This window comes from Equus przewalskii, chromosome 5 (genome assembly GCF_037783145.1).
Source record: "Equus przewalskii isolate Varuska chromosome 5, EquPr2, whole genome shotgun sequence".
NCBI lineage: Eukaryota > Metazoa > Chordata > Mammalia > Perissodactyla > Equidae > Equus > Equus przewalskii.
In genome coordinates, this window is record NC_091835.1 from 27,528,474 (window position 1) to 27,542,240 (window position 13,767).

General features: G+C 42.9%; 1 protein-coding gene across 1 annotated transcript in view; it reads right to left on the reverse strand.

Moving 5' to 3' along the window:
- LOC103558188 (contactin-associated protein-like 4) overlaps positions 1-13,767 on the reverse strand; it is a 169,747-nt gene that overhangs the window by 22,963 nt on the left and 133,017 nt on the right. Inside the window, exons 16-17 of the mRNA XM_070620323.1 lie at positions 10,423-10,593; positions 9,555-9,773 (exon numbers count right to left, since the gene is read on the reverse strand). Of these exons, the coding sequence (XP_070476424.1) occupies positions 9,555-9,773; positions 10,423-10,593 (390 nt within the window). The remainder of the gene's footprint in view (positions 1-9,554; positions 9,774-10,422; positions 10,594-13,767) is intronic.

Here is a 13,767-nt window from a genome sequence, read left to right on the forward strand (position 1 = left end):
CAAGAAGAAAGAAAGCAAATCCATCCTTTTTATGCCTTTCTGTTTTATTCAGGTTCTCAATGAATTGGATGACATCCACCCATGTTGATGAAGGCAAATCTCTTCACTCGATCTACTAAATCAAATCCTAACCTCTTCCAGCAGCACCCTCAGAGACACAGCCAGAAATAGTGTTTTAGCAGCCATCTGGGCATCCCTTAGCCCAGTTAACACAAAAACGTAACCATTGCTGTACTTGACACGGAGCACTACGGATGGAAGAGGACTGTGTTCTCCAGGTCAGAAGCCTGCTTAATTTACTTTTGTATCCCCTGTGCCTTGTGCATCACTTGGAAGACTGTATGAATGCAATAATTGAGCAAAAACACAGTTTCTAACTGAAGGTAGGCATACATTTCATCCTGACCTTAATGCTGCTCATGAGGAAGAGGAGGGCTGGAGAAGGTCACTGGTCATCCCAGCGTCCAGCGCTGTGCACGGCAGCACCTAGGACTGGAACCAGGGCTTCTGCTCTTACTCTCACTCTGCCATGTTGGTTTGTATTTCTTGCACACATCTCATCTGGTTTGCAGCTCACTCAAGCTCAACATATCTTACTGAGCACTATTCTGTGAGGTCCAGGATGAGGACCAGGGAAACAAGTGCAGAAAAGACAGGCCATGTTCCACGATGGTATGTTGTGTTTCCATTTATTTTCATTTGTCTTAAGATTCTTCAATTTCCCTTTGATTTCCCCTTTGAATGATTGGTTGTTCAAGAATGTGTCATTTAACTTACACACATTTGTGAATTTTCCAATGTTTCTCCCCTGAACAAAATACTAGCAAACTGAATTCAACAGCACATTAAAAGGATCTTACATCATGATCAAGTGGGATATTTCAGGGATGATTCACCATATGCAAATCGATCAAAGTGATAAGCCACATTAACAGAATGAAGGATAAAAAACACATGATCATCTAATAGATGCAGAAAAAGCCTTTGACAAAATTCAACATCCATTCACGATAAAACTCTCAACAAATTAGGTACAGAGGAATGTACCTCAACATAATAAAGGCTATATATGGCAAGCCCACAGGCAACATCATATTCAACAATGAAAACCTGAAAGCTTTTCCTTTGAGATAAAAAACAAGACAAGGATGCTCACTCCTGACATTTCTATTCAACGTAGTGCTGGAAGCCCTAGCCAGAGCAATAAGCCAAGAAAAAGAAATAAAAGGTATCCAAATTAGGATATGAAGAAGTAAAATTGTCTCTGTTTGCAGAGACATGATTTTATATATAAAACTCTAAAGTTCTATCAAAAAACTATTAGAACTGATAAATGAATTCAGTGAATTTGCAGGATACAAAATCAACCTTCAAAAATCAGTTGTGTTTCTATATTTTAACGATGAAATATAGAAAAAGAAATTAAGAAAACAATCACATTTACAATAGCATCAAGAATAGTAAAATATCTAGGGATAAATTTAATCAAGGAAGTAAAGGTCTATACACTGAAAACTATAAAATGTTGATGAAAGAGTCTCATGCTCTACCAACTGAGCTAGCCAGGCATCTCTTAAAGTACTGATGAAAGAAATTGAAGATGACACAAATAAATGGGACAAAGCCAACGTTCATGGATTGGAAGAATTAATATTGTTAAATCTGTTGTACCCAAGACAATCTACAGATTCATTGCAATTCCTACCAAAATTCCCATGGCATTTTCACTAGAAACAAAAAAAAAATCCTAAAATTCATATGTACCACAAAAGACCCCAAATAGCCAAAGCAATCTTGAGCAAGAAAAACAAAGCTGGAAGTAATTAAAACAGCATGGTATTGGCATAAAAAGAGATACATAAACTAATGTAACAGAATAGAAAGCCCAGAATTAAACCCACGCATAGCATATACAGTCAAATTTTTCAATAAGGACACCAAAAAACAAGATAGAGAAAGGACAGTCTCTTCAATAAATACTGTTTTGAAACTGATTATCCATGTGCAACAGAATGAAACTAGACCCATATCTTATACCATACACAAAAATCAACTCAAAATGGATTGAAGACCTAGATGTAAGACATAGATGTAAGACCTATAAAACTTCTAGAAGAAAACATAAGGAAAAAGCTCCTTGACATTGGTCTTGACAATGCTTTTTGGATTTGGCACCAAAAGCATAGGCATCAAAAGAAAAAACAAATGAGTGGACCAACATCTAACTAAAGAGCCTCTGCACAGCAAAGGAAACCATCAACAACATGAAAAAGCAGCCTATGGAATGGGAGAAAATATTTCTAAACCACAAATCTGATAAGGGGTTCATATCTAAAATATATAAGGGACTCCTACGACTCAATAGCAAAAAAATAAATAAATACATAAAAATGTCCTGACTGAAAAATGGGAAGAGGATCTGAATAGAGATTTCTCCAAAGAAGGCGTACAAATAGCTAATGGATATATAAAAAGGTGCTCAATATCAATAATCATCAGAGAAATCCAAATCAAAAGCCTCTGTTAGGATGGATATTATCTTACACCTGTTAGGATGGCTATTAGTAAAAAAGACAAAAGATGAATGTTGACAAGAATGTGGAGAAAAGGGCACCCTGGTGCACTGTTGGTGGGGATGTAATTGGTGCAGCAGCCACTGTGGAAAACAGTAGGGAGATTCCTCAAAAAACTAAAAATAGAACTACTATATGATCCAGCCATCCCACTGCTGGGTATCTACCCAAAGGGATTGAAATCGGTATCTCGAAGACATATCTGCATTCCAAGTTTCATGGCAGCATTATTCACAATTGCCAGGATATGAAAACAACCCAAATGTCCATGAAGGAATGAATACCTCACACTGTATGTAAGAATGTGATATATTCACACAGCGGAATATTATTCAGCCTTAAGAAATAAGGAAATCCTGCCATTTTCAACAACATAGATGGGCCTGGAGGACGTTATAGTAAATGAAATAAATCAGACACAGAAAAACAAATACTATGTCATCTCACTTGTATGTGGAATCCAAAATAGTCAAACTCACAGAAACCGAGAGTAGAATGGTGGCTGCCAGGTCCTGGAAGGAAGGGGAAACTGGGAGCTGATGATCAAAGGGTACAAAGTTTGTTTTGCAAGATAAGCTCTAGAGATCTTTAGACAGCCTAGTGCCTATAACTAACAAGACTGTATCATATACTTAAGATTCATGAGAGGTTAGATCTTGTGTTATGTGTTGTTACCATAAAAAAAATAATAGAAGGCACAGGAGAAAACTTTGAGAGGTGATGGTATGTCTGCGGCCTTGATGGTGGTGATGGCTTCATGGGTGTATACTTGCCCCCAAACCCATAGGGTTTTATATCAAATATACGGTCTATATATACAACGGAACAGTATTCAGCCATTAGAAAGGAGGAAATCCTGCCATTTGCGACAATCTGGAGGATGGACCTGAAGGGTATTATGCTAAGTGAAGTAAGTCAGACAGAGAAAGACAAACGTTGTGTGATTTCTCTCACATGTGGAATCTAAAAACACCAAATTCGTTGATACAGAGAACAGATTGGAGGTTGTCAGAGGCCGCGGGTGGTGGGCGGGGGAAATGGGTGAAGGTGGTCAAAAGGTAAAAAATTTCCCGTTATAAGACAAATGAGTTCTGGGATGTAATGTACAGCTTGATGACTACAGTCAACAGTACTGCATGGCTGCTAAGAGGGTAGATCCTAAAAGTTCTCATGACAAGAAAAAATTTTGTACCTGTGTGAAGTGATTGATGTTAACTCAACTTATTGTGGTGACCACTTCACAATATACACATATATCAAATCATTGTTGTGCGCCTTGGACGCATACAATGTTATATGTCAATTATATCTCAATAAAACCAGAAAAAATCTTACCAGGAACACTTAAAAAATTAAAAATAAATATCTCCTAGAAGTTATCCACAAAGCAATGGTAGCATCTAAGCATCAATATGAATAAGAGAGTGGATATCACTAACTATCCTTGAATTGTTCCTTTGGTATTTCCTACGAGCTCTGTGGACATTAAACCGCACCATGGAATCTGAAACAACGAGATCTCCTAGCATGTCACTCTGTGAAACATCAACATGATGTCACTACAGCCCGGCTTTGTGGGACCGGGTACACAAACGGAAGAAAACGCATCCTGTTGTATACACTAAATATGTGTAACTTTTAACATGTCAATCATACCCCAATAAAGTGGTATAAAAATTAAACCGTGGACACTACCTCATATCATATATAAAAATATTTTGAGATAGATCATAGACCTAAAAGTAAACAGCAAAAGATATAAAATTTCTCAAAGAAAACAGAACTTCTGCAAAAACCTGGGTAGACAGTGATTTCTTAGAGAAGACTCAAGAAGCACTAGCTATAAAAGAAATCTTTGATAAATTGACTTCAATATTTTTAATGCAAAGTTTAATCAAAACTAAAACTGCTCACTGCGACCTTGGTGAAAAGCTAAAGCCAGCCTCAGACGGGTAGATAATAGCTGTGATGAGTGTATTCAATAAGAAACTAGTATCCAGAATATACAGACTTTCTACAAATCAATAATAATGAGGCAAATTGGCCAATTAAAAACTGAGCCAAAGACTTAAATAGGCACCTCATTAGGAAGATTTTCAAGAGAGTAATAAACATATAAAGTGTATATTCAACCTCACTAGTAATCAAGGAATTGCAAATTGAGCACACGGCAGCGTGACCCACATGTTGATGACAACATGGAACAAGTAAAACTCTCACAAATTCCTGGTGGGAATGAAAAAAATGGAAAAACTTTGAAAAACTTTTTGGAGATTTCTAGTACAGTTAACTGCAGATCCAGCCCCCCCATGAACCGGTAATTCCCCTCCTGTGGGCACGTCCGGGAGAAATGAGTGCGCATGTGCACAGATAGACTTGCACAAAAATGCTCAGAGCAGCTCCACCTGTGAGAGCGTAGAGCCTTTCGAAAACAGCCTGAAGCCCGTCCGTGGAAGAAGCAGTAATCAAGCTGTGACACGTCCGTTTAATGGACCACTCCCAGCAGTTTAAGAGGAACAAAGTAGGCCTGTGCAGCGACAAGGATGAACGTCACAAACATTACATTGGACAAACCAGGACAGGTTCAGAGGAATTCCCACTGTACGATTCCACTAACAGGATGTTCAAAATAGGTCAAAGGAGTCCAGGGCAGCTGTGGGGCCATGACGCGCCGCATGGGGAAATGCGTTTTAATTGCCTCATTTCTTCTGCAGTGTTTTTCTTCATCGACCTCGTCGCTGTGATTTCGTCAATTGAGGACGTGACCTGAGATGGGAACACGTGTCTCTGCCACACAGTTCTCTGCTCACCCTTTGATAGAAGTTCTCCAGAGCAGATCGAGCCAGAGGTGCAGTGGATTCCCCAGTTATTATTCTTGGTCTTATTTATGGTTTTTCTCACTGGCGATCTTATCTGAGGAAGACATGATCTTCACAGGAGAAACCAGCCTGGATTCTCCATGTTTTCCCTCAGACCATCCTTTGAGAGAGGCCAGCAAGTTGATCTTCTAAAATGTAATCCCAGAATACCACATGGGCCTTGATGCACAGGAATAATAAAATGTAGAATGTAATTTAAAGAAAATTAGCATTTAGTTAAATAAGAAATCTGCTTGTTTCTGATGAAACCCTTAGAGATAGCATCTCAAGTAAACTTTATCCCATGCATGAGGGTGCAACGTCTGTTTCATATTTATATTCTAATCTAACAAATTTATAGAAGGCCTGAATTTCACTGAATGATTTATTATGTGTTCTGCCAGCCCTATTTTCAAGCGAAAAGGATCCTAATTGCTAAATTCTATGATATTGCTGCATGGAAAGCCATTAACTTTCTTTTTTTAGTTTTTTCTTAAATTTTTAAAGACTTTTCTTCCATGCAGTCTGTGCTGAAAACTATTACTACAAAAATAAAGCAACAGCAATTCTGAAAACTTCCTGTCATCTTAGTAAGCGTGTGTCACGTCTACAGAGGATGTAGCAGTACAAACCAGTAACTTCTTTCTCAGAATTGTGGGCTGGCACACAGCACACTGGGAGCTGTCACCCTAGAACTTGCAAATAAGGGAAATTAGAACTCCCTTGGCATTTTGCCTAGGGAGCCATATAGATCGACGGAGATGGGGACAGCTACGTCACTGTAGGTCATGTTCACCACCTGCAAGAGGTGATGGCCGTCAGAGAGGACAGAACACATCTCCTGTGAAGGTTTGTGGTGACACTTCAAATACAAGCGTGCTGGGCCAGCCCAAGGTCGTGAGCAATGCATCTGATATCCTGCAGGGTGACACGGGGGGTGGGGGGGGGTGGGACCTGTGAGGGGCTTTGGACTCCCCTGCTGGGGAAGGGAAGCCAACAGGTGCCCTTGTACTTTGGGAGACAGAGGCAGGTGGGGAGGAGTGGGCTCCCTGAGATGAAGCTGAGGCAGAGGACAGACCACTTCCCAGTGAGCTCTGTGGACGCGGGAACGTCCCGCTCCCCTGTGGACCGCTGCTTCTCAAATGGAAATGGGACGTAATCAGATCATGCACCCAACCCTTTCTCACACAGCTCGGCCCTCGGCACTTAATACATACTCACACGCAGATACTCCCAATGACCAGTCAGCTCTGACTCCAGGCAAACTCTGCTATGAATTTTATTAACCCACCAATGGGGAAGAATGGGCTGATCCACACTTATAAATACTGAGATTTGTTTGATGGTTGTATTACAACTTTAAGGTAATAAACTGTTATTGTGGTTTACACCTTATGTATTTATTGGTTTGTTAGAGACCTTTTCTGAGAAAATGATTCTCTGTAAGTGGAGGGCTGAGATGGAGGTTCTGAGCCCCCACCCTGCCGGGCACAGCGTCCTAACCAGCCCCTCTCCATCCACAGACACGAGCACCGGTCTTTAGGGGGTCTTCCTGGATAACACCCAGAAATAAACCGCAGGAGATCTGCAGTCACCAACTTCCTCAATAGCTACTTGGAATTAAGTGAATAGACAACTCTGAGAACCTGGGTGTGGTATTGATATTTGATCTTATTCTCATTATTGAGAATGAAGTAAAGACAATTTAAATTTCACTAAAGGTAGACAAATAAAATTTCAAATGAGCAACAAAGTCCAGAAAAGCTGTGATATCTTGGGAGGATGTGGTTTGGTGAAACATCAAATGAGAAATTAAATTCCTGTGCTAGATTATGCTGGAAATCCTGATTTTTTTTTTTTTTTTTGAGGAAGGTTAGCACTGAGCTAACATCTGCTGCCAATCCTCCTCTTTTTGCTAAGGAAGACTGGCCCTGAGCTAACATCTGTGCCCATCTTCCTCTACTTTATATGTGAGATGCCTGCCACAGCATGGCTTGATGAGCAGTGTGTAGGTCCACACCCAGGATCCAAACCTGCAAACCTCAGGCTGGCAAAGTGGAGTGCGTGAACTTAACAGCTATGCCACCGGGCCAGCCTCCAAAGGCTGACATTTTATTTGCATTGCAGCCCATCTTTTATTTTTCTCATCAAAGTAGGTAAAAAAATAAGTTATTAAAATCAAGCCCAAATTTCTCTTATTTCACAATTGAGAAATAAATGGTGTTTTGAGAAAAGCAGCCTTTTCAAAAATGTGTGTACTATGCTTATTAAATTAATCTCCCATAATTAACAACTACAATTATTTGTATTAGCTTAAAAAATCAAGCCACAGACTCTGAGGCTACTTTTAATCAAGGGTTTCTATGCAAATAAATGTCTTCCAAAATGCATATATATATATATATAGTAGCTGCAACTGAGTGCAGTGAAGAGCAGGTGAGAGGAGGAGAGAGCTATCTGGGTGTACAGAGAGCTCCGGTTGTGGGTCTGACCACACACGAGAGACTCCCCGTGGAGAATAACTCCTCCAGTCCTGGAGAGCATGCCCGGCGGCTGACGACTGCGGCTGACGTCTGTCCTGACAGTGTGCCAGCTTTGAAGAACTTCTCCGACTTGTAGGAATGCTGCCTGAAGTCAGTCCTCAGCAGAACAGGAGACACTGACTCTAGAAACAGGTTCAAAACTTCACAGACGCTCCAAGAAGCAGCTGCAGGAGAAGTAGAGCAGATTCCACTCCAAGATGTGAGGACAGTTTCCATCCTCTGCGTTTTCAAAGTAAGAAGGCTATTTCTGAGTTTTCAAATTCTTTAAGATCACAGCACAATTGCACTGCCAAGTTCAGGAGGACAGATGCTGATGTAGAATCATATCTGAGATTTCATGTTAAAACACCTTGAAAATTCATGGATTTACCATGAACTAACCCAGCATGAAAACTGAGATGTAAATGGGGTCGGTAGACATTTTAGTCAACAAAAAAACAAGGTGTAAGAAGCAAAATGACATTGTCTATGAATTTTCAAGAATTTCATATCTTATGTAAATTTACTCTTAACTACAAAAAACTCTCTCTACATCCGTTGTTTAAGTTTGTCCATATGATCACAATGAGGATATCTGATGCAGTGTCCTAGGCATAGAAATCTCAATAAATCTCTCCAATTAAATAAAATAGTTGAAAAAAGCAAAAACAAATACACAGAAAATACTAAAAATTGTGTTTGTCAAATGTGACTATAAGCTTAATCTTTTGGCTAGAAGAAGCTGATAAGACTTGATTGATTAAGTAATGAAAATGAGTAGGACTCCTAGGAATTTAGCTCAAACCTGTACCTCTGATACTCCAGGAATAGTTTGTGATTATTTTCATTTACTGGAGTTGGCAATAACTAGCGTCCTTATGTGTATGAAGTGTGTGGGGTGGCCACAGAAGGGCTGATTCCACTGTCTGATTGAACCCCGAATCAGAATAAAGTTGTTTGTGGACAACACAACCCACAGTGAACCCCAGGGCCCCCACCGCAGCAGAGACGCTGCTCCAGGCCTGCGGGAGGAACAGCGAGTAGAGAAGGAGGCCCACGTGGTTTGTTTGCAACCCGGGAGGCTGTGCCGGGGTCAGGCGGAGGTCAGGGCGGGGCACGAGAGGGGATGAGGATGTCAGACGAGGGCCACTGGCTCCTGTCTCCCTCTATTTCTGTTTCGGGGGCTCCCTGGGCAGAGGCGTCTCTGCACCTGGAAGCAAAGACAGCAGCAGGTGCGAACAGCTGACCACCACGCTTTGCACTGGACACAGAGTGGCCAGAGTGTGCGCACACCAGGTACCGCTTGGGAGCAAGTCCTGGGCGGGCTTGGTGCCCTGAGCCGCCAGGCATTTGTGTGCTGTCCTCCCCCACATCTTCCTCGTCCGTGAAGCGGGGGAAGTCACCTGTTGGCAGGTGCCATGAGGATAAGATCAAGCAGGAAGTGCCCGGCCCGGCGCCTGGAGCCACAGGTGCCCGATGGGCCGACAGCAGCGTGGTTGGGGAGTTGCGGGTGCCGCTATCCTTGTTTTATCGTCTCCTTTTCTCTGGAGCTGCCCCCACCGGAGCCGTGTGATTGGGATGGCCCTGAGGGCAGCACTCACCCACAAAGAGCTGGCTGTTGAGCTGCAGGAGCATGTGCCCGTCCTCGGGGGCAGCGCGCGTCCCGCGTGGGAGCCAGTCCACCTGCAGCGATGCCTCCTTCACGTTCCTTTCAGCTCGAACCAGGTGCCACCGGTTGTCATTGAGGGGAGTGGGTGCCTGCACGGTGACCTCGCAGGGCCCGTTTCCCACATCGAAGGAGAAGGTCACCTCCACCGGAGCTGGAATCAGACGAGAGAGAATGAAGTTATGTCCCCAGGGAGAGCATCCGCCGGGAACAGCCCGAGTGTCTGACACCCACGTGGATTAATGTCAATGCAGGAAATGATCTTCTGAGGGAGGTTGGAGGGGCAAAGTTATCTTATATTTGGGAAAATACTGATTTAAAGAATTTAAGCTCAGAATGTGCTATTCATTTTGATACGTACTGAATTGAAAAGATAATTTCCCATGCAGAGACACCATAAAGACCTGGATTTGCATGCGGAATTTAGTCTAGAACTTCATATGCTTCTACAAGCAAGCCGCGGGGGCGTGGACCACGTGTTATGGGCTTGCACAATGAGAGTGTTTGGGCAATCAGTGAGCACTTCATGGAAGAGCTAGTCAAATTTAAAGCCCTGTTTACACCCAGCGAAACGCTTCCTAAATTGGGCCTGTGAAGACGGGTTCTTCCTGTCTGCTTTCAAGTGTGTTATCAGCCTCATGCAGTTTATCTTACAGCTGCTTCGTGGAATTCACAGAATCTTAGAAATGAGTGAAGAGACGGCCCTGGCTGGTGCAGGAGGCATAGAGCACTTTAGACAGGGGACCATCTCTAGGGCTCTTTGTCCAATAATGACCACCCCAGGGAATTTTCTGGAAACTTACAGCGCAGTTCGAGGCTGATGAAGTCTGTGATCCCCAGGTTCTCTAAAAACACCCCGGACGAAGCCATCGTCTTGAAAAAGAAAGACACGTCGGCGCTGAGCTCTCCGTGGAAAGTAGGGAAGTGAAGGTATGAAGCCTCAGTGTGGAAGGAGGCTGAATTCCAGAACAATCCTTGTGGGAAAGGAGGGAAAACGTCAGAAAACAAGCTCATGACAGTAGAGGAAAGGTTGCTGTCAAGGGTGGGCAAACCCTGGGGGTCGTGTTCGTCTCCTGTGTGACCTTCTCCTGACATACCTTACGGGACCCTGAATGGAAACCTGACGATCTTAGGAGAATCGGGAGCGTGGGGTCAACCAAGAGCGCCCTCCATCATCGTGGGGAAAGGGACCCCGGGCAACAGCGTTCCCTTCACATCATCTAGGAGGAAATGGCTTTGCTCCGATAATGTCCCACCACGCTTTTATTATCACACCTTAATTTACTCATCATTTTAAATTTTAGGCATCCACATAACTTTGAATTAAGCAAAATCCTGCAGAAATCCAAAGGCTTGCCCATCCTAACCTACCAATCCAGACAGGTCAAAGGGCCCATCCCTCAGTCAAGGCCACTTCCACAGGGTGGGAGCTCCCACCCTAACTGGGGCCAGGAGGTGGCACATCCTCTTCGAAAGCAGAGACCAACCAGGAGAACAGGAATCTCAAGTTACCATGACGTTCTCACGGCCACACTAGCATGTTGCCATTGTTCCTTACACAGGCGGGTTGGGAAGTTGTCACATTGCTCACACTGGTTTCTGCTGGTGTCACTTCATATTGCTCAAAATCAGTGAAAAATAAATGCCTTAAAACATCTAAAGTTTCTAAAATTGAAAAAAGCACCTTCCCAAAGATTAGCAAATTAATTGAAATGAAATTTAAAAAGACGTCTGATCATGTGACAGAGGTGAGTTTACAGGACTGTCCCACTACAGCTTTAGTCTGCCCTTCACTCTGTTCTTGGCTGTCCACAGCTTCCCTTTGGAGAAGATGCTGTGAGCTGTCCTGCATCTGGCTGGATGCTGGATTGCACAGAACAAACTGATGCAGCATGGTGAAATGTGACCTGTCCCCAAGGAGTCGGTGTCGACCGGTCAGTGAGCTGTGCCATCCTGGGCTCTGAAAGGGGCTGGCGTTGCCACCAAAGTCGTAGGGGCATGCATCGGAAATACAGATCTTTAATTTACGCAGCACACTGCATATAATTGACAATATTTGATAACATCCTCACATCTAAATTGCTTTTCCTGAAGAATGAGTTTATGCACTGGGGTCAGAAAACAGTGACCCCAGATACCCCTCCACTCTATTATCAGAGGACAGATGCCACCACGGGCTCGCCTCTGCGCTGAGCCATGCGTGCATCTGCATTGATTTTCTGTCATGTGAAAGCTCAAGAGCATTGCTTGTCTGCTTTCCAGCTTTCTCTGGTGGGGGCCCAAATCAAGGAGTCAATTTGCAGGTTTTCCTACGGCTCTTATGCGGCCAACAGCTCCTTTGGCTGTGTTTCCCCTGGAGAATACATTTTGAAGATGTTTTACTGCTCTCTGTCTGGAGCATAACATCTTAGTTTCCTCTTTCCAGCTCTTCCTGCGCTCGTCTGTCCTAGGGACCCAGCGAAGCAGGCTATGCCAGATGCTGACAGGATAACTTCTCGTCTGTGGTCCTGGGGTCCCTGCAGCCACATGTGGAAGGACCACAATGCTCTTCTAGTTGAACTGTTACAGAAAAAGCTTGAATTAAGATGGCATTAAAGAGAAAATAAGCGACTCCTCCCCAAAATGGGCTGACTGGTCATCAGGAAACTTTGGGCTCCTTAAAAACCCAAATTGGAGAAAAAAAATTCTAAAGGTCTATTTCATTTCAATTTTATAAGTAGACCGAAGAGGAAGCTCTGCGACTGGTTTAAATGAGCAGATTAGAACCTGTTTCCCATGGGCTGCCCGTCTAGACCATGACCACGTCTAGGGGTGACACCACTTGTCCCCCACTTGCTGAAGCCTTCTGACTAATGTCGGCTCTGACCGGTCACCAAGTCATCAGTGGAACTGGGTGGGTGACCAGGAGGGTGAGCACCACTGCAGTCACCTGCACCCTCAGGGACACCCAGTCCTCTGGGGGCCTCGAGGGAGGAGGGGGAGATCCAGGGGTGGGGGTTCCTGGGTGCCCCGGTTTCCCTGGAGAGAGGGCTCCAGGGCCACGCCATGTGGAGCCGTGAGCTCCAGGTGCCGAGGTGAACGTGCGCTGCTGTGTCACTGGGAGAAGATAAAGACCAACTTCACCTGTCAGGAGAGAGTGACAGTTTCAAATGACCCTTAAAGGTCGAAGTTGATAACAGGCCTGCTTGAAGGCGACCTTTGTTTCCTGTGCATGTGCTTGTGTGTATGTTACAAAATGGTTACATAATCCAAATAGTTATTTACATAGTAGAGGGAGAAGCAGTATCATGTATATAACATGTATATAAACTATATATACATTGTAGTGCTTGGTATATACATTACATGTATAGTCTATGTATGTATACAGTATGTATATATATGGTGTATGTGTTGTGTACACATTGTGTGTACATACATAAACATATAAAGGGAGATAAATAGACAGACACACGGATAGACATTGCCCACGTAGGGAAATGAATTTCATTAGCCTGACTGGAGTAAGGGCGATTTTGTAAATATTTTATTTTCTAAACTTTTCTTTGACCCATTAATACATTATCTTAATAGTAAATTAATTGTCGTTTAAAAAGGAACAGAGATCATGTTAAAGGCACATTACTTTACAAAACAAGGATGTTTGCTTCCAAAATCAAACATACACAAAAGATAAACAATCTGCTTTTTTAAGACTGGGAATAGAAATTATGAAAATGCTAGGATGAGAACTGTTTCTTTAGTCAAATTCATCTTTCTGAGCATTAAGAAAACGAACTGGTGAGCGTGGCTTTTTAACAAAGAGAGAACCCGAGGTGGCTGTGACTCCTGTTCTGAGAAGGTTGAAGACTGAGGCACCAATCCTTCATGTCTGCGGTTCCTCTTTTGAAATTCCTAATGCTGTTTTCAAATATTTTGGAAAATAATAATTGGGATCAAATATAAAGCAAAATTGAAATGAAAATGATGGACTATGCTGGATATAATTACAGTTTTTGTTTCATAGCTCAGCTGGAAGGGAACAAAGCTATTCATATATGTTTCCATAGAAAATCCACTACCTCGCACCGAGGCACACGCGGCATGAATTGGTATGGCAAACAGAAAGTGATAATTATTCCTCAGAGTCATTCATACGACAAACAGCC